The 21193-nt window shown below is 39.9% G+C and overlaps 1 protein-coding gene across 2 annotated transcripts in view; it reads right to left on the reverse strand.

The window, feature by feature from the left end:
- KCMF1 (potassium channel modulatory factor 1) overlaps positions 1 to 21193 on the reverse strand; it is a 71048-nt gene that overhangs the window by 33608 nt on the left and 16247 nt on the right. For both annotated transcript variants that reach the window (XM_065549822.1, XM_005278878.4), the window contains exon 2: positions 7791 to 7958. In XM_065549822.1, the coding sequence (XP_065405894.1) occupies positions 7791 to 7821 (31 nt within the window). In that variant the 5' untranslated portion in view covers positions 7822 to 7958. The remainder of the gene's footprint in view (positions 1 to 7790; positions 7959 to 21193) is intronic.

The following is a 21193-nucleotide window of genomic DNA, read 5'->3' on the forward strand; positions in this document are numbered from 1 at the left end:
TCGTTAATAAGAATTGGCTGTAGTGTGTATTTGGGTAAGATCTAATACATTCATTAACCTGCTAGGTAATGTGTTCTATCCTTTGGGATTTGTAGAACCTTTTCTTTTATATGATGAAATAAGATTTTCAGAAATCATCATATTTGACTTAGGTACCTGGATGGAGGCCTGAGGCTGGATCACTTTCAGGGAACTGTGTTGTTTGGACTTCAGAGTAACCAGTAAGGTAAGAAAGAAGCTGTTTTGTGTTGGCTTGGTAAATCTGAATATTGGAATATCCACCACCTTTTTTGGGATTGTCTGCCCCATTCTTTGCAGTTCACCCTAATTGAATGACCACAGCTGGCCTCCACTAGGACCCCGGTCACAGTGGCGTAGTCGTGCTTGGATACACATTACCACAGGTCAATTGGGTTTTTGGATCAGAACCACAGGCTTGTCAAAAAAATTATTTTGATATTGGAGAGTTTAAGGGTTGAAAATCGGTTACAGTGAGTGGATCCTGACAGAAAAAGCCCAGAAGAATTGTGCTCACAGAGGGGGTTGTTTTTTAAGCAAAAGGTCCCAGAGCAGGAACTGAATAAAAAAATCTGTTAATGGCCAGTGATAAGGAAGCAGACCCAGTGAAAATGCTTGCAGTGAGAAACCAGCAGCAGTTTGAACATGAACAAAGAATGGCATATCTTTGATTGCAGGAAAAGCCAAAAATAACTGATATGGAAAGAGAACGCCTGTGTTTTGAACATGAACAAAGAATGGCATATATTTGATTGCAGGAACTAGAAGCTAAGGCAAAAGTGGACAGACTTAAGCTTCAACTCAAAAGAATAAAGGAACAACTGGAACTGTATCATCCTGAAAAGCCAGCTCCTCTCAACTGCAAAGATGGGGATAGAATCTATCCAGTTTGTAACAATGTTGGTATGTTGTTTGACTGTAAGCAGTTGTCGGTGTGTAACCAAATATACCCCAACACTGCCACCTTTTACGTAAATGCTTTTACTGCGAGTTCAGGTGAAGGTAACCCCATAATTTGTGCAGAGAATGTAAATATCAATGGTAAAAGCAGTTTAGAGCAAATTACAGCTTCTAACATCACTCTTGTTAAAGCAGATCTTGTCAAAGAGGAAGATTACTTACCAAATAAGAGAGTGAATATTGTAATCCTCTATGAGTTTACTGTGCATGTGCCTTTAGCCAGAATCCACCTTGAACGGAATCGTGTTAAACACGAAGTCATAGCTGGTGTAAGAAAGTTATTGCCTAAGGATCTTTTGATTGAGGATGATATTAAAGCTTTGTTCTGTCAGGTTAACCAGTCACAGGAAAGTAGTAATCCTGAACCTGTATCTATTAGGGGCAAGGATTTGCTTATGGAGGGTTTCTCCAAATGTTTCTGTGAGAAAGATAGTTGTTTATCCGTGCAAAGAAGCAGTGCATATGCGGAAGAAATTTTGGAGAGTCTATCTGGTATCTCAGAAGTGAACCTGGCATTAGATAAGGCTCAGGAAGAGGTTTCTCTAGAGCAAATTAAAGTTGGTGATCAGGTTAAAGCCCTGAGGAAGGAAGGGGTATAGCCTTGGTGGGATGAAGTGAGGGCAAGTAACGTTTGTGAAAGTAAGCCTGAAAAAGGTAGAAATTATTTGGTTAAAGCAGCTCAGTGTAATGAGACTATCTGGCAGAATAGCAGCTTATCTGTTGGGAGTGGCAACTTGCCTGTTAAGGAAGCCGTACCACTTTCCAAGCAATACTCCATGAACAGCCGTGTGTGCTGGGACAAGGGAAATGATAGCCCAAGCTGTTGGTCTGTTAACGGGGAATGTTTCTCCAGCTCTTTTCTGTCTGTAGAGCAGAAAGAAGAAGCCTGTCAGCCTATGATGGTTGAAAATGCATCTATTGACCCAGAACTGGCTCTGGATACAACTGAAGCTCAGGAAGGAAGTGGTCCTAAATTTGTATCTACTAGGAATAATGACGTAATCAGGTTGCATCCAGTTGATGTCATAAATAGCTCCCAGAGACCAAGCGATTCTGGTGGTTCTATTTTGCCTGTTGCTAGTGTGTTGATGGGTAAAGATATGACAACCTTGTCTGATATAGCCAGGCCACAAGGAAAGCATGAAGGTGATTTGACTATGTTACCTGCTGACTGTGGAAACTTGTAACAAGGAAGAAAATGCTTCTAATCTATAGACTATGAAGTCTAGCAGTTTACCTGAAAGGGGGTTGTGTAAAAATCCTCCTGATGGGCCAGAGGTGATTCTGGATGTAAGTGAAACTCAGAAGGAGTTTGGTGATTTGTCTGTTGTGCCAAAGCCAGTTCTGGACATGAATAAAGCTCAGAAAAAAAATCTGCTGCAGTGCATAATATTGCAAAAGAAATGGAATTTCTTGAAGTCTTTAAAGTCTGTGAAAAGGAATTGTTTCCATTGACTCTTAATGGGCCATTGGTGATAGTAAACAGTCTCTCATCTGAGGAAAGTGTGTTGGTGCCTAATGGGCAAAGTCTTTCAAATGTGTATGAATCCACTAGCCTTGCTTCAGAAAGAGCCAGTGTGGAGAGCTTTGAAAAGATTTCAGATGAAATAAAACTTGTTCGGGAGCTTAAACAGCACTATAAGCTTAACCAGCTTGTTGGGGAGACAATGTTGTTGGAACATGAATGTCTCCATGTTGATTCTTTAAATAAGCAGTCTGTGATTCAGGTACTGAGGAAAGATCGGGTTACTGGTTTCACAGAGCAGAACAGCCTTATGACTGAACCCACAAGGATGCAGGAGAGAGCAGGCAAACTCTCATCTCTAGATATTTTGGATATGTCTTGTAGTCTCTTAGTGGACTTGACATTGGATTCCATGTGGAAGCAGAGGTTGGTAAGGGAAGGACAAAATAACCTTGTGTCTAACATGCTAGTGAAAATGGATGGTATCTCTTTAAGGCAGAGTCCAGCCTTGGAATTGGTAAAGCTGGAGGATCTGAAAACTAGTCAACAAGTTAGTGTCTGCGTTGATGCAAATTACCTGACTGACTGGGGGTGGGGGGTGGGAGAGGAAGACTTGCCTGTAGCTGTTTGCAAAAAGGAAATACCCAGCCAGCCAATGAATTCCGTTAAGCAAAAGAGCTCAGATTTTGACCCTGCAGAACAGGGAGAAAGGGAAAAAGTTCATCGTGCTAACGAAAGCCACAGGTTAACCATAAAATGCCAAAACCCCCAATGGTATTGAGCCAAAGGCATGGCATAACAAAAATGATTGTGAATGTACACTTGTAATAAATGTGATGTTAATATTAATGCTAATGTTAACTGTTGTGACTATGGTGCTGATACCAAGAACTGTAAATGAACGATGTGCATGTTTTTTTGGAAAAAACCTTGAACATGTTGGGAGTCAGACATAAGAACTCATTATGTTGTAAAAGCCTTCATGGTTATACTGTTTCATTACATGACAACACACTATGTTAAAAGGCCTGGCGATACTGATATTTCACAGTTAGTGCCTGTATCTAACTTTGAAACTGTACACAGCAGAAAAACCACTACAAGCTTGACTGCTGTGGAAAAAAGGGAAACTGAGGTACAACACCTCACAGCCTTCATGCCTGAATGCCAGAGTAAGTGGTCTTTGAAAAAAAATTAATGGCTATGTTAAGTTAACACACAGACCAAACCCTGGAATCACTAAAGTGTTTCACAAAGTATGTAAAAGCAGCAAAGTGTTCTGTGGCACCTTATAGACATATTGGAACATGAGCTTCCATGGGTGAATACCCTAAGTATTTGGCTGGGGCCAAAGCATGCCTTAATAATTTGTCCTTACAAAGAATTCAATGTAAACACAGCTCATATCAGTGTTGGAAGGTCCTTAAGCAGCTTTAATCCAGGAGTTTTAATTTCTCCCTTCCACACCAGTCTCATGTTGGGGGTGTGACGCATGGCTAGAAAGGGTTAAACACCCTGCAAAATAAATAACCCTGAAATGACACATGGGGAGATAATGTTTGTGGTTTTGTTTATTTACATATGTATGAGTAGGGTCGACAATGTAATCAACAGTCTCTGTCTATGCTGTATTCTGATAATTCAGAGGTCAAAAGAACATCCTACCATTTAAATGAATTGTAAACATGGGATATTGCTGTATTGGGGGGGAGGGATAGCTCAGTAGTTTGAGTATTGGCCTGCTAAACCCAGGGTTGTGAGTTCAATCCTTGAGGGAGCCACTTGAGGATCTGGGCAAAATCAGTACTTGGTCCTGCTAGTGAAGGCAGGGGGCTGGACTCGATGACCTTTCAAGGTCCCTTCCAGTTCTAGGAGATGGGATATCGCCATTATTTATTTATTTATTATTATTTATCTATCTCTTTGAAATGTATAGCAAATAATCTGTGAATGGTGGAGGAACAAGCAAATTCCCTTATGTTAATTCTATAGCTAAGTACCGGTGATGGACCTCCTTCAAAGTCAACCTTAGGAACTCCACCTTGTCAAAAGACATGAATTGTATAAAAGATCCTTGGGCCCTGATTCTGTCATCTCAGATCTGCTTAGGCTTCATCAGGGGAAGTTTGAGTCACAAGACTGAGGTCCCAGTTATGCTAGTAGGTAATGTGTCCTATCCTCTGGGATTGGTAGAACATTTTCTTTTATATGAGGATGAGGATGATGATGAAGTAAGTTTTTCAGAAATCATCATATTTGACTTAGGTACCTGGATGGAGGCTGGAAGCTGGATCACTTTCAGGGAACTGTGTTGTCTGGACTTCTGAGAAACCAGTAAGGTAATAAAGAAGCTGTTTTGTGTTGGCTTGGGAAATCGAAGTATTGGAATATCTACCAGCTTTTTGGGGATTGTCTGCCCCATTCTTTGCAGTTCACCTTAATTGAGTGACAATAGCTGGCCCCCACTAGGACCCTGGTCACAATAAGTGACGATTTTTTTATTTTTTAAAACAACTGTGTTCAAATATCCCTGCACACAGATCCCAGGAAACAGGCATCAGTCTATTGCTGGGCTACCACCCTGTAACCTTTACTTCAACAGACATTTTCCCCAGCATCCTTTATTCTTCCATTTCCTGCACGTTCTTCCACAGGCTACAAAGACATTCACTTCTCATGTTTTCGACGTCGCTGCATTTGCAGACAGAAATGTGGCAGAACTCAGTGCCCCTAAGGCGCTTCTTCTTTTTTTTTTTTTAAATGTTGCTGAACTTTCTCCCCATGGGAGTGTTTTCTTTCCTACTTTCACCATGCTTCCGCTACCTTCTTGCTGGGTGATTAGTTAGTTCAGATTGTTGTGCCAGCTGCATCACCTGTTCCAGAGTTATGTTCATCATGTTCCAGTTCCATGAACTGTAATTCTTCTCAAAGTTCCTTGTTTAAAATCCCCAAACCTAGACGATCTCCTAGGGTCTTTCCTGATACCAAAGTGATATGCTTTCCTTGGTTATATAGGAAGCCTTATAAAGGTTTCCACACTCTAAGCGTCTGCACTTCGGTAAAAATCATGTTTTCACACATAACGTTGCTTTTTGGAATGTCAGGCTTAAACATTTTAAGCATGTCATCATTGTTCTTCCTCAATCCCTCCTAAGTGAAAGCAAAGGACTTTTAAATACTTTGTTTCACTCTCTAATCCACAAATTAACGAGATGACCTGTACTTGTATTGTCTGACAACAAGCTTTGTCGTGATTCAAAATCCAGTGATGTGCTTCTTCCATTCAGGCTGTTCTGTGGGTTTAATCGAATCAAAAATCTTGCCACGGGCTGAACTTTAGTATGTTCTTTTCTTATTCATATTGGTTCTAAAAGAGTCATCTTCTGACCCCAAATCATACGACAATGGTAAATAATCACAGAAACTTGCTTTTTGTTAATTGTGAACAAGAAACTAAGAAAAAAGAAAACAGAGATATCCCAAAAGCTACTCTGATCTGTGCCTTTCTCTGCTTCACTGTAGAGTTTCTGCCTACAACAGATTCCAGCCCTCCTCCTACCTGGATTCCTGGTAGAGGGTTAAATAAACTAACAGAGTACACTAACCTAGAAATGTGGTTGCTTATCAGAGGGACTTCCAAAGAAGCCATTCCAATTTTAGGGGGGCAAAATGAACTTTAAAGGCTTACATAAAAAAAAGTCCAGATCTATTTATTTATTTAAAATAAAGTTCATACAAAAAATAGTTTGCATAAATTGCTAAAACCTCAGATATAATGATCAGGAAATTTGAACTTGGGGGACCCACGCTAACTGTAACTCAGCGTTGTTGCACAAAAACAGTCAGACCAAAATTTACATCAGGCTCACATTAACATTTTAATCTATATGTGAAGCGTACCAGAGTACTGGCTGCTGCTGAAATTCTGTTTTTATTTTTATATTATATATATATATATATAGTTATATATATATATATATATATATATATATATATATATATATATATATATAGTTATAGTTATATAGTTATATAGTTATATATATAGTTATATCTAAATTATGTTTATAAAAGGTCAACCATACCATTGAATTAATGTATTGTTGTGTATTTAATTTTCCCTTCCATTAGAAAATGGAAACTAAATAATAACACAATTAGGGATAAAAGAAAAATATGGAAGTTATAAGATGCCATAGGATTTGAGAGCATGTTCATTGTTAAACACTTTAATTTCAAACTTCGGATGCTAAGGGATGTCACTTTCTTGGACCACTGTAATGGAATCTTCAAGCTACATAGAGAACTGATGTTGTGATGGGAGTGGAATTACTTCTAGCCTCACCACATTACTTCTGGCCAAGTCCTGAAGAAGCAAATTTATATTTGTATACACAGCATAGCTATCTGTTCTCTGTGAGCACTGCATCTATAAGGAAAGTAGCGTACTGCACACGTGCAATACAACTCGACTTGTGCATAACTTTATTATCTAATTGTAATTTTTCAAACATCACACTACTCGGGAGTTTTACTTCCAATCCATTTGAGTTTTCCAGGCTCAAGAAAAGCAGCTGAAAATTCATGTAAAGTTTGAAAAGCACTTTTCATGTTTAGATAATGGATAACAGCCAAGTGGAATTTCATCAAATTATACAAAGTTTACACTAAAGTTTTAGAACAAGCCTGAAGAAGTTAATCCAAAGAACATGAAAGGACCTCCTTAGCCATACCCGTAGCATTACAAATACGGTGCTATGGAATCCAGATTGTGAAACAAAGGAACAGAAGCCAATCTTTATATTTAATGGTTTTGTTCTTAATTAGAATGGTTGTACTCAACTGTATTCCAAGCAAAAGGACTTGCTGCTAATTTTCCAGTATTCGGCAGCAACCTAGCATTGCCACTTATGTGTTAACAACCTCAGAGCAACAACCAAATTTGACAGCCCTCCCCATCTCATCTTTGTCACTACATTACTTCTAGCCAGTGACACTTTACAGCAGAGTATTAACTTTTCCATTTAGTATAACTTGTCATAAAATTAAGTTTGTTTTATACTGATAGATGTCCTTAACAGATGTATTCAAATATCTGATCAGATAACCTAAGAGTCAAATGAAGAGAAAGCAGAAATAAAGACTTTCTAAAGAAATAAGTTTCACATGCTGCCACCAAAAACAAGCCTCGATAGAATGTTTTTAAAAGAAAAAGCTAAATTCTGTAGACTAGTTTTTCAATGATGCTACTCAAAACACCATGTTGATAAATCAGAAAATGACAATACATACTATGCTTAGATATACTTCTAAATAAAAACCACAATTTCAATGAGATATCACTTACCAAAATCTACCCTTGTTAGTATGCACTGCATTGGATGGTCAGTTGTATGCCTTGTTGTCGTTGCACCACTTTCATAACAAGATGCGCACAGATCGTAATCGTAGCAAATTAAACACTTGTATCTGCGACCTCGAAAATTTCCTTTTAAACATGCATCGCAGCTGACACCTGTAAACAAAAAAAATTGCTCATAAACAGTGGTAATTGCACTTTGTTTTGAAGGAAAGCAGGCTTGTCGCTATTTTTCCTCCACCTGAAGAAGGCACACAAGAAAACAAAACAAAACCAGGAAGGTTTTATGCAAATAAAACGTATTATAAGACTAAGCATATTTACTCCTCAAAATAAAGAGGCACATACCGTCCAAAATGAAAAGCCTGAATTCTGCAAGTGAAGCACAAGAACACAATCAAATCACGAGTTTACTAACTAGTTAAGATTATAGTACAGGGGTCGGCAACCTCTGGCACGCGGCTCGCCAGCGTAAGCACCCGAGTGGGCCGGGCCAGTTTGTTTACCTGCCGCGTCAGCAGGTTCGGCTGATCACAGCTCCCACTGGCCAGAGTTCGCTGTCCCAGGCCAATGGGGGTGGCGGAAAGCCACGGCCAGCACATCCCTCAGCCCGCGCCGCTTCCCGCAGCCCCCATTGGCCTGGGACGGCGAACCGCGGCCAGTGGGAGCCGCGATCTGCCGAACCTGCTGACATGGCAGGTAAACAAACTGGCCCGGCCCGCCAGGGTGCTTACCCTGGCGAGCCGCTTGCCAGAGGTTGCCAACCCCAGCAGTAGAACCTCAGAGTTACGAACTGACCAGTCAACCACACACCTCATCTGGAACCGCTCGTACACAACCAGGCAGTTGCATTTTTCAGGAACATAACTGCAACGTTAAGTGAGGAGTTACTGTATAGTACTGTACTGTGTTAAACGTAGACTACTAAAAAATAAAGGGAAAGCAGCATTTCTCTTCTGCATAGTAAAGTTTCAAAGCTGTATTAAGTCAAAGTTCAGTTGTTAACTTGCGAGAACCACCATAACGTTTTGTTCAGTTATGAACATTTCAGAGTTACGAACAACCTCCATTCCTGAGGTGTTTGTAACTGAGGTTATACTGTACAATCTTTTGTATGTGCTTTTAAATACGGACACAATTTTAGTAATTTTTTTTTTTTTTCAGAACACTGCCTGTAATGAAGCTTTGACTAAAACAATCTGAAGATGCTAAAAATTACAGTCAAGTGATGATGTAGCTAGTCCAGAATGTAGGTCTTTTAAAAATTGACAAAATCCTGAATTAAATCACTCTGTCTTCTGTGATTTTACTTCCACAATTTTTCATTTTTTTGATGCAACAGTTTGACAAAATCATCCTCACAAAACATATCTGCAGTAGCCATCTAGATCTCCTATTTCAAAATACTAGGAAAGAAGGGAAAAAAAAAACAGGATTATGTTTCATCAGCCACTTTTCAGTTTCTTCCTTATTCTGAGCTCTACATTTGTATTTAGGATTAGTCATGCTGGCTGTGTCATGGAAAGGTTTCATAGCTTCTCCCAAGCATTTTGTGATGTTGTCCATGTGGTTTCAATTCTTTGTTGTTAATTAGATAAAGTCACAGACTGCAAAAGGAGTGTCATCTGCTTATAATCTGTCAAATCTCTAAATTTCCTTCAATTGCTTTTGTAAATTACAGGATTCTATAGAAAGGAACTAGTGTAAATGTGTGCCATATGTTGATCAAAGTCCTTTTCATGCTCAGTGCAAATTTGTACATGCTTTTCACAGTCGGCTGCAAGTGCAGACGCCAACTTCCCGGGAATTCTACCAGGAGTCATTGGGAAAGCTGGGAGAACCATTCATATTATCCATAACAATGATGGTGCCTGCTGAAGAATGGTTGAATTTCCAGTCTGTTTTAGAGCGCTGTTAGGTGTTACTCCATGCTCAATCAGGTTTCAATAGCATACTCAACATCCATACATCGGAATTTTAGTGCAACAGCACTTCAAAAGCTCTTATTTTATTTTCATTGTCTAAGCAAATGGCAAAGATCTCGTTGTCAGACTTTTCTCTCAAGTGATGTCTTCAACAACTTAAACAGCATTCTGTGGTTTTCTTTTTAGACTCAGAATCAATAGGACTGAATAGGAATGGATTTCCCCCTGTATGGATACTTGTAGCCATTATCTGGTCATTTGTTTGACATTGTGCAATAGCATGAATAGTGATTCTTTTAGTTCTTCCTTTAATCTTTCCTTCATTTCTTCACTTGCCACATTCTACTAGTGGACTTGTGAATTTAAATCTGCCTGGAAGAGTATATCCATGGGAAAGTGCTTCAGTCATTTCTTTAAATTGCTCATGGCCTGGAACAGTGTTTAAGCGTTTCATCATATCTATATTTCAATGAAGATGATGGTATCAATGTCTCACTTACAGTATCAAACTCATGAATATTTTGATTTTCCCCTTCAATAGAGGAAATCCCATTCAGTAGTACATTTGATCTTGAAGGAGCTGAAGAAACTTATTTCCTGCACTTTTTGAGACAAGCAAGAATCCCTTCACTATTGCTATTTAACTTTTGATAATGTTTACATAATGATTGTGAAGAATCATCTGTTTTCATTACTTCAGTTCACTCAATTGCTTGCTTCCTACCACTTCCTTCAACTTCAGGTACATGCAGTCAGATAAATTCACATCCTGATGTTTGATGATCACTGAACACTAACCAACCTCTGGCATTACTATCAGTACCTTTAACAATAAGATGGGTAGCATGAATCGGCGGGTAGCAATCAATCTATCGGGGATCGATTTATTGCGTCTCATCTAGACGCGATAAATCGATCCCTGAACACACTCCCCGTCAACTCCAGAACTCTACCAGCGCGAGAGGTGGAAGCGGAATCGACGGGAGAGCCGCGACCATCGATCCCACGCTGCGAGGACAGGAGGTAAGTCGATCTAAGATACATTGACTTCAACTACGCTATTCTCGTAGCTGAAGTTGCGTATCTTAGATCGATTCCCCCTCCCTAGTGTAGACCAGCCCTTAGTACAGTTAGAAAGATAAGCCACCACCTTCCGAGTTCAATACAGTGAAGAGTGAAAAATATAGAAGATAGCCAACTTTAGAGAGAACCACATCATCAATTGCTCTGCCCATGCCTCTAAATTTTAAGCCCAGTCCCTCCAACAGTTCATAATTTCATTCGCTCCTCTTTCTGCAACATTCAATGACAGTTTATTCCACCCACCAGACATGCACCTCTCTCCAATCACCAAATGATTCCACCCATTACCCTTCCCTTGTAGGCTTTTAGACAGTTCTGTCACTTTCTTAGGTCATAATAAGAACCTTTAAGTTATCACAGCCTTTTTAACTCTTTAGAGTCCTCATTCACAGATTTAAGTGGGAAAATAAACTTTCTAGTGTCAAAAACTGTTTTCTTCACAAACATTTCAGAATGACACAGAAGTTCAAATAAAAAAAAAAAAAAACCCACTGGGTATTCTTTCTGGGAAAATAATGGCACAACCCTTAATTGAGAATATAAATGAAAACACAGCTTCTGTTTTTTTTAAAGCTTTGTTAAAATATTAAATAAATACACATGTATGCACTCAAAAATGTTTATATACCACAACATTTTCAAATAGCATGTCCGAAAGCTTTTTATGATCCATTCATAAATTTCAACAACTACAAAATGTATACACTAAAGCTGCAAAAAATAAATAATAATAATAATAATTCTAAAGACTTCTATCACATCACTACTACTTGCAATTCTAGGTCCAGAACACAACATGGACGACAGGGGATGGATCACCTGTTCAGTTCATCCCCTCTGAAGCACCTGGCACTGGTCACTGCTGGGAGACAGGATACTAGGCTAGATGGAGCTTTGGTCTGACCCAATATGGCCATTCTTATGTAAATATTACATCATCCAAAACACAGGTCTCTCCACAAATCTGCATGCCAGCATTTCTTCACTTCACTCCAGGTCAGTATCTCCTCATTTTTCTAACACAGGGATTGGCAACCTTTGGCATGCGGCCCGCCAGGGTAAGCACCCTGGCGGGCCGAACCGGTTTGTTTACCTGCCGCGTCCACAGGTTCAGCCGACCACAGCTCCCACTGGCTGTGGTTCGCCGCTCCAGGCCAATGGGGGCGGCGGGAAGCAGCGCGGGCTGAGGGATGTGCTGGCCACCACTTCCCGCCGCCCCCATTGGCCTGGAGCAGCGAACGGCGGCCAGTGGGCTGAATACCCAGAGCTCCCATTAAAACCAGCAGAACCTGCTAGGTGCTCAGCACTTTTGATAATCAGGTTATTTAGGCTCCAAAATATTGAATTAGAGACTCATTTTATGCTCCCATTTTTTAAAACTCTTTGCCCTGGATTTGGCTCTTCTATGATTATTCCCATTCTTGGTCAAAGCCTACCACAGAGCAACCCAAAATCTCACCCCCCCAACCCACCGATATTGCTCAGATCCTCCCGCAAACTATTATCCCCCTCACAGCAACCACATTCCCTTTCTTGTGAAAGTCTTAAGAAAAGTTTGTCAACCTTTGGAGATCAAAAACCTGGTTGTGCTAGCAGCTTAATTGCTTGGATTTTTTCAATTTTTAATCCCCACAATCTAGTAACAGATTTTTATACTGCATACTGAAATCAACACTACATCCAGACCACTCTATCTAAAAAATCTTAATGATAACGTGACAGGAGAGTGAGCACAGCAGGTCTGTCAGCTTATCTCCTGTGTCCAATCCTTTTCCTCATTTACTTTAAACATTGCAACCAAATTCTCAGAATACAAGTTTGACATGTACAGAGAAAATGAGCATGGGGAAGGGCCCCAATATAAAAGAGGATAATAAGAGGGACAATTCTGTAGACCAGTGGTTCTCAACCGGGGTACGCGCAGAGGTCTTCCCGTGGGTTCGTCAACTCATCTAGATATTTGCCTAGTTTTGCAACAGGCTACATAATAAGCACTAGTGAAGTCAGTACAAACTAAAATTTCATAGAGTGATTAGTTTCAGAGTAGCAGCTGTGTTAGTCTGTATCCGCAAAAAGAACAGGAGTACTTGTGGCACCTTATTGACTAACCAATTTATTAGAGCATAAGCTTTCGTGGAGTGGGCTGTAGTGCACGAAAGCTTATGCTCTAATAAATTGGTTAGTCTCTAAGGTGCCACAAGTACTCCTGTTCTTTTTATAGAGTGACTAGTTTATACTGCTCTATATACTATGCACTGAAATGTAAGTACAATATTTATATTCGAGTTGATTTATAATTATATGTAAAAATGAGAAAGTTAGCTATTTTTCAGTGATAGTGTGCTGTGACACTTCTGTATTTTTATTTCTGATTTTGTAAGCAAGTAGTTTTTAAGTGAGGTGAAACTTGCGGGTACACAAGACAAATCAGACTCCTGAAAGGAGTACAGTACTCTGGAAAGGTTGAGAACCACTAGACCATGTATGGCAAGAATCTAGACACTCTGAAAGCAATTCTGATTACGCTGCTTTTGGCAGGTGCCTCAGTGTCAAAGGGCGCTTGATGTAAATGCAAAGCAAGCCCTCTAACATTAATGTCAGTGTTTTTTAAATATACATTTAGGAATCTTCACCTGAACTGAAAATTGTCCTCCAGACTCCTCCACTGTATTCCCCTGATAGCGTTACAGTTTGCCTCTTTCAGTGAGGCAACTGAAAAGTGCTGAAACAGCAATTTTAAAACTGTATTTTCAATGCATATTATAAATTTATACTAACAGGAGAGCATTTGTAGATGTTTTACACTTTCAACTGGGTGGGGTGAGCAAAATGAATAAAGTTTTTTTTAAATCACTATGTCCTATTAAATTATTACCAAAATATGAACGTGCAATGAGAGCAGGTCCAAAGAGAGTTACATTCCAGTTTGGAATGATACTGACACTTCATGAGCACATACCTCTACCCTCCTAGTCAATTCTCACTGCTTAAAGGCAAAGGAAAACAATTCAACTCAATTACCCTCTTAGTCTTAAGGCTGGGATCTTTGAATTGGATTCTTTTAACTTCAGAGACCCTAGTCTCAACTTCTTGTTACTGTTTTCAGAATCAGAATTTGCTCTAGTCTATTCTTATCTCTCATCTCTCCTTTCTGCTTTATTTCCCACCCCTGCCCTTTTGACAATCCAATGGAAATAGGACTGTCTTTTTTAATACAATATAGCTCCACTAGAGGGCAGCAGTGTGCTAAAAGCTAAAATAGTACTTTTAATTGATTAAACAGCAGTCCTAAACCCTTTTTTTTGGCTAATATTTTACCACACTAGCAATCCTCTCAGTTCATAAGAGGTTAAGGTTTCTTGATATCTATTAATAATACTAACATAAAACAGATTTTTTTAATGAGACAAATCAGAACACATATACTAGCATTTATGGACAAAAAAAATTGTTCTCTCCTTCAGTATAAAGAACGCGATATTTTCACATTACGTTTTTGCTTATTGATGCATGAAAACACTTTACACAAGAAATTACTACACAAATATTTTAGCATAGATATTTTAGATGAAAAACTATGCTGAGGCTTAAAGTATTTTTAAAATGCCGCTTTCACATTTGTGACTGTAGGTTACTCTCCTCCAAGTCAAATGAGTCATAAGTAAGATTCCTTCCTCTTTTATGGAATTCTTTCTACTAGGAATTAACCTACACAAGCAACACTCATAACAGGAGAGCTAAGCAGTATTTAATTGATGAGACTGAAGTGAGCATCTGAACGGATTTCAACAGAGGAAGAAAATGCTGGATAAAAGTATGGCTCAAATGCCACCTGACTACCTACCAAATTTGGGTTTTGATTTTTTTTTTTTTTTTTTTAAACAGAGACAAGCTGCTGAGGCTGTCACACATCTTGTAGAATGACCTGAAGTTCTCTCTGAGAATAAAGAAGAACTACTCTGGATACACAGAAATAGCCACTTGGCCTGTCTCTAAAGGAACAGACTCCCCCTTTGAGTTCTCTCCAAATGCAATGAACAACCAGGATGATCTATGAAAAAGCTTAGTCCTGCCCAGATAAATGTGACCTATTTCACATTCAACTTCTGTAGCCAAGCCTCAAACAAACAAATTATGAGATCTCAAAGTGTAAGATTGGAAGGGCAACAGTCTATGGGAGATGAAATTTGTAAACCAATTTGGGTAACAAGCTCTTAGATTAAACAGGAGTGTCTTATTTTTGTGAAATACTGCAAAGCAGGACAAAGGGAGTTTGAATTTCACCTACTTGTCTGGCCAAAATAGGAATAACCAGAAGTCACTTTCAAATCCCATGAAGCAGTGAGATGTCTAATCTGAGGGATACATACAAAATCCCTTTAAGTAAATGCTTCTTCAGTAAATGAGTAAAGACAGATTTTTCAATCACACAAGTGTGGTAAATCACAATTAGTCCCAAGTATACTATAATACTAGGGATAGTTAACCGATTTTATTAGGGAAAGTAACAGTTTCAAAAGAGAAGGCAGATAGCATACTCAAGGTAATCCATCCCGACAAAACCAAATTAAAAGACATGCCTGTTTCAATGGACATGACTCCCAAAAAAACAAAACCAAAAAGAAGCTACCAGGACTCCAACAGCACCTTCCAGACTTACATGAGGCAAATTACGTTATCTAAAATTAAAAACCTAGGTAGGATTCCAAGTAGCCAGATGCAGCAATTCTGTATCTGGGTGAAGTAGCAAAGTTTGGGGGTCACAGCTAAAAAGGAGCAGGAGTACTTGTGGCACCTTAGAGACTAACAAATTTATTTGAGCATAAGCTTTATGCTCAAATAAATTTGTTAGTCTCTAAGCTGCCACAAGTACTCCTGTTCTTTTTGTGGATACAGACTAACACGGCTGCTACTCTGAAAGATCCCTCTCAGTGTGATGGTGTAAACATCATACTGAATGAGAATAAGGCAGGACTGTAAAACTCATACGAGCTACTTGTCATATCATATACAATGTGAAATAAAGGGGAAAAAGCATACAGCTTCACAATGGAAATGGAATGGATTCAGTAGGGCAGTGATATCCAAACTTTTCCTCTCATGTCCTCCCTTACCAGTAATGGAATGTGTCCGTGCTCCCCCAGGCTGGGACTTGGGAGCAGAGCCGCAGCCAGGGGCCAAGAGTGGGGACTGGCAGCCAAGCTGCAGCCAGGAGTGAGGGCCGGAGTGGAGCTGGGGGGGGAGCAGGGCTGGGTGGCGTTCCTTCCCTGCCCTCCCCCCACGTGGACATTCCTACACACCTGCCTAGGGGGCAGGCCCCACAGTTTGGGGACCACTGCAATAGGACTTCTTGCTCTCTGTCTCAACTGGTATTAAATAGTAGATACTCAGCAATGTTCGGGGATGCAAAGAGCCCATTTATAAAAAAAAACCCACCGAAGAAAAGATCCTCTACTGATCCCTGTAAACCATTTATAATGGACATGACTCCTGTGGCTGAAGTACTTAGCTAGAAAGCTTTCCTTGCCTGTCAGGTGTAATGAAGGCAAGATCTGGTTATGGAAAAACTAACATACTGCTTTCTTGGCAGAGTCCAGGGTGAGCAAGCCCCTTAATTTTAATAGCACATTGCAGCAGTGATGATTGTGGGTACCCTCACTATTTTAACGTTTGATAACTGACAATGCTATAAGAGCTAGTCTTCTGGACAAAACTGAAGCACCACTTAAACCTCTTCCTCTGTCTGTATCAACTAATGAGGGTAATTGAATCCTTGTCCTCCTAGTATCCCTTTACATACGAGTAGAACCATCTTTCTCTCTCTCAGCATTCCCTTCTTTAGAACGAACATGGTCATTTACACCAGCTTTACTTCATGAGTTATATGTGGTGCTGGACAAGTTTACTTGACATCTACTAACCTAAGAACTAAGACTGAGCGCTTCAAAAGGCAAGTTGGGTGGCCAAATCCCTTTGAAATGCAATAGGAGTTGGCCACCAAACTCCCTCAGGCCCCTTTGACTATCCCAGAGTGAGCCTACAAACCAGAATTTGAAAAAAATAGCTGTGCTGGGCTTGCCCCCTCAAAGCCACAACCCTGCAAAAAACACAAGTCTGTATTGCATTTAAATGTTACATTCTGGAGAATATTGTAGGCATGGCTGGTAGCACCTATTTACCCTGATACTTCCCTTTAAAAGACCCTGTTTTTATTTGCTTATAACATCACCAAATGTTAACCACTGGGCTGAAATTTCCCATGCTGGATGTCTGTCTCAGGCTGAAGGGTGTGGTTTTTGTTTTGTTTTTTTTAATTGTAGCCAAAGCAATTCAGCCATGTCAGAGAACTAGGCTAGAGAAAGATAGGTTTACAGTGTTAAAAAAAATTCTGGTAACCTTTTCTTTGAAAAGCTCTAGCAAAATCAAGCACTCCAAAAGTTAGAAAACAGAATTAAGGTCGTCCGTGCAACCTTAATTCGGCCCCCTTATGCATATGTGATAGAATAGGACAATGTAATTAAAGACTATTTTTTACACAGGACTCTCCCCGCAGCACAGGATGGACCCACTCTGAGGATGAATCAGGGCTGTGTAGGAAAGGAGAACATAAGGACAGACCATTGGTCTGACCCAGTATTGTTATCTAGCCCAGTATACGGTCTTCCAACAACGGCCAATGCTAGACCGTTTAGAGGGAACAAACAGAACAGGGGGCAATTATCGAGTGATCCATTTCCTGTCATACAGTCCCAGCAGCTGACAGAAAGAGGCTTAGGAACAACCAGAGCATGGGGTTGCATCCTTGACTATTTTGGCAAATAGCCATTAATGAATCTATCCTCCAAGAACTTAACTAGTTCTTTTTTGAACCCAGTTATACTTTTGGCGTTCAAAACATCTCCTGGAAATGAGTTCCACAGAGCTGACACTGTGCTGTGTGAAGAAGTACTTCCTTTTGTTTGTTTCAAACCTGCTACCTATTAATTTAAATCGGGTGACTCCTAGTTCGTATGATGTGAAGAGGTAAATAACATTTCCCCATTCACTTTCTCCATATCATTCATGGATTTTACAGACTTCTATCATATCCCCCCCTTAGTTGTCTCTTTTCCAAGCAGAAAAGTCCCCGTCTTTTTAATCTCTCCTCATATGGAAGCTCTTCTAGACCCCTAATCCTTGTTGTAGCCCTTCTCTGTATCTTTTCCAATTCTAATATATCATTTTTGAGATGGGGCAACAAGAACTGCATGCAGTATTCAATACCATGGATTTACACAGTGGCATTACATTTACCGTCTTATTATCTATCCCTTTCCTAATGGTTCCTACCATCGTTAGCTTTTTTTGACTGCCACTGCACACTGAGAAGATATTTTCAGAGAACAGGAGAGTGTTTGGAGAACGCATGCTTCATTTGTTGCAGAAGTTGGAATGAGGCCTGGGACTGCAGGAAGAGAAAGGAGGCTCTTGGATTTTATCAGTGCCAGTGTTGCTAGGTCACTTAAAACCAAACTTTTCATAACGGTCACTCATGTTCCTCATTTTCTGGGTGCCTGACTTGCAACCTTGGGGTCTGACTTGCAGAAGTGCTGAGTACTCTCAGCTGCAAATGGAGTCAATGGGAGCGGTGCTTTGAACGTATAATGAAGTGCTGTATGATGTTAAATACTCTGAAAATCAGCTCCTGGTTGTCTCAAATTGAGCATCTAAAATTAGTGGGTACTTTTGGCCATAATCTCTGTGCCCCAGTTCTCCATCTGTAAAATGAAGATATCATCATCCCCCTCACCTCACGGGGTGTTGTGAAAATAAATGCATTATTGTTGTGAAGCAATCAAATGCCATAGTGATGAGCACCACAGAAAAGCCCATGAGGAAATTCATAATTCTGTCTTCAGAGCAGGTTTTGAACAGTGCGCTGTGGCCTGGGGCACACACTGAACAATGAGAAAATAAAAATACTGAATAGCTGCTCACTAGGTGAGCACTATCCATCCTGTGCACTAAAAGAAACTTGGGTCCTTTGGAAAAAATTATCTGTGATCATGTAATTAAAAGAACAGGAGTACTTGTGGCACCTTAGAGACTAACACATTTATTAGAGCATAAGCTTTCGTGGACTACGGCCCACTTCTTCGGATGCATATAGAGTGGAACATATATTGAGGAGATATATACACACACACACACACACACACACACACACGGCTGCTACTCTGATACCTGTCATCATGTAATTAAAGACAGTAGCATAATGCAGACACTGAAGGAAAACAAATTAAGCTTGTACAGGCAACCTTAATACCGGCATTTCCTAACTTTGGAGTGCTTGGCTCTGCAACCTTAATGTTTTTAACAGAATTTTTGTGTGTAATTAAATGGAAGCCGTCTGACAGTGTACCTACTAGGGCTGGCCAAACAGCAGAAAAATATTAAAACCCATTAGATTAATTACATATGTATTTTATCCAACAATGTGTTTGCCAAAAGCCATGACTGGCTCCAGAGTTGGTTAAATAATACAAAAACAGTATTTGTCAAGTAAAATCCAATAATTCATTCACTGTGTACTTTTTACCAATCCTACTTATGACGCCTCTCATTTTGGTATCTTCCCAGCTTAACTCTGATTTTCTTTCCTAATGCAGATCATGGGGTCTCTTTTCTTGAGTTGTTTTCAGTCTGTTTCCTCTTTTTTCTCTCTTTCCCCCCCACAGCACAGCCTGAAGATACTCATCTAATTTACTCCTGCAGTAGGCCTCAACACGGCAAAAGCAATGGTAGCTGCTCTCCCTAGAACCACCTGACAGAGTAATGCAGCATAACAAGTGAACCTCTTTAAAGGTCACTTGAATCTTACATATTCTTCTAACTCAAGACTTTCTACTGGGGCAGCAGAAGTGAGAAGAGTTGAATAGCTGGCCCGACCATTCTTCTCTGGAGCAGCAAGCAACTCAGAATCCAGTAACAACAAAAACAATCATAAAAACATAGTAACTCTGCACTTCTACAGCAGTTTTCATCCAAGGATCTCAAAGCAGCCATGTTTCAGGGATTTAGCCAGTGTAAGACACAGAACCTGTGCATAATATAGCACCTGCCAGACTGGCCAGCAAGGGGCATGACATCCCAAGCACAAAGTCCTCCTTTTAAACAGGCTAAAGCACACTCTGGGCCTCTTCACAACCATTAATGAAAATCACCAAGATTTAATACTTTTTTTTTTTTTTTAATGTTCTTAGAAACACGCCACCGTTTCACTAGCTCCCTAATTATGAATGGTTTGTCAGCTGAGGCAGATGGCATTTTATTGGTACTACACAACAGGAACTCCAGCTGAATGATATACAGTGTCCACTTGTAATTTACAGGAAATACAGTTCTTATTTTATGTGACAAAGCAGGTGACATTTAAAAGAAAAACCAAGGCTCGTTTCAGTTTAATTGAGCCCGATCCAAAGATCTAGATACTAAACTGCTGATGTTGTGCTGCTCATTATCATAAGAACCAACCCATGTCACCATATTACTTAACTGTCACCTATAGAAGTATTTAATATTTTATCTGTTTACTCCCAAGTGAATTCACATGAATGTTCTACATTCACACACTACAGGTGTCTAATTCTGATTAGTATTTATCAACATTTAATTTATATTTTCCTATGGTGTGCCAGGAAGGGGATGCACAATCACTTGTGGGGGGAGGGATAGCTCAGTGGTTTGAGCATCGCCCTGCTAAACCCAGGGTTGTGAGTTCAATCCTTGAGGGGGCCATTTAGGGATCTGGGGCAAAAATCTGTCTAGGGATTGGCCCTGCTCTGAGCAGGGGGTTGGACTAGGTGACCTTCTGAGGTCCCTTCCAACCCTGATATTCTAGGATTCTTTATTATCGATTTACAGCCAAATATTCCGAAATGTTCAGCTCCTTAACTGTAGCTGTGGGTCTGTAGCTGAAAATCAGGCAGAAGATCCTCCAGTTGGGCTCTCAAAAAACAAGGCACACAAAATTAATGAACATTTCTGATAATTTTGGCCTTCTTCAATTATCTCAGTCAGGAAGTTTCCAGCTTCTAAAATGCTTCTTAGACAGTTAATAAGCCAAAAAGTACTGACAGTCTCTCTTTACTGAAATAAACCTCTGCATTTGATCAAGGATCGTTATATGGCCTATAATCCGACATAACTACATTTCCTGACAAATCAGATTGAGAATCCCAGATTCAACTGTATTGAAAAAAACTAAAGTAAAAATACTACATCCATTTTGAAGAGAAAAGCTATCAGACAAAATATCACACCCTCATTGGCAAATCCAGGAAGTTCAATGAGCAAGTTTGGAGGAGCGGAGGATTTTAGCAGCACACCTGAAGGAGTCTTGTG

Source organism: Chrysemys picta, chromosome 6 (genome assembly GCF_011386835.1).
Source record: "Chrysemys picta bellii isolate R12L10 chromosome 6, ASM1138683v2, whole genome shotgun sequence".
Lineage (NCBI taxonomy): Eukaryota > Metazoa > Chordata > Testudines > Emydidae > Chrysemys > Chrysemys picta.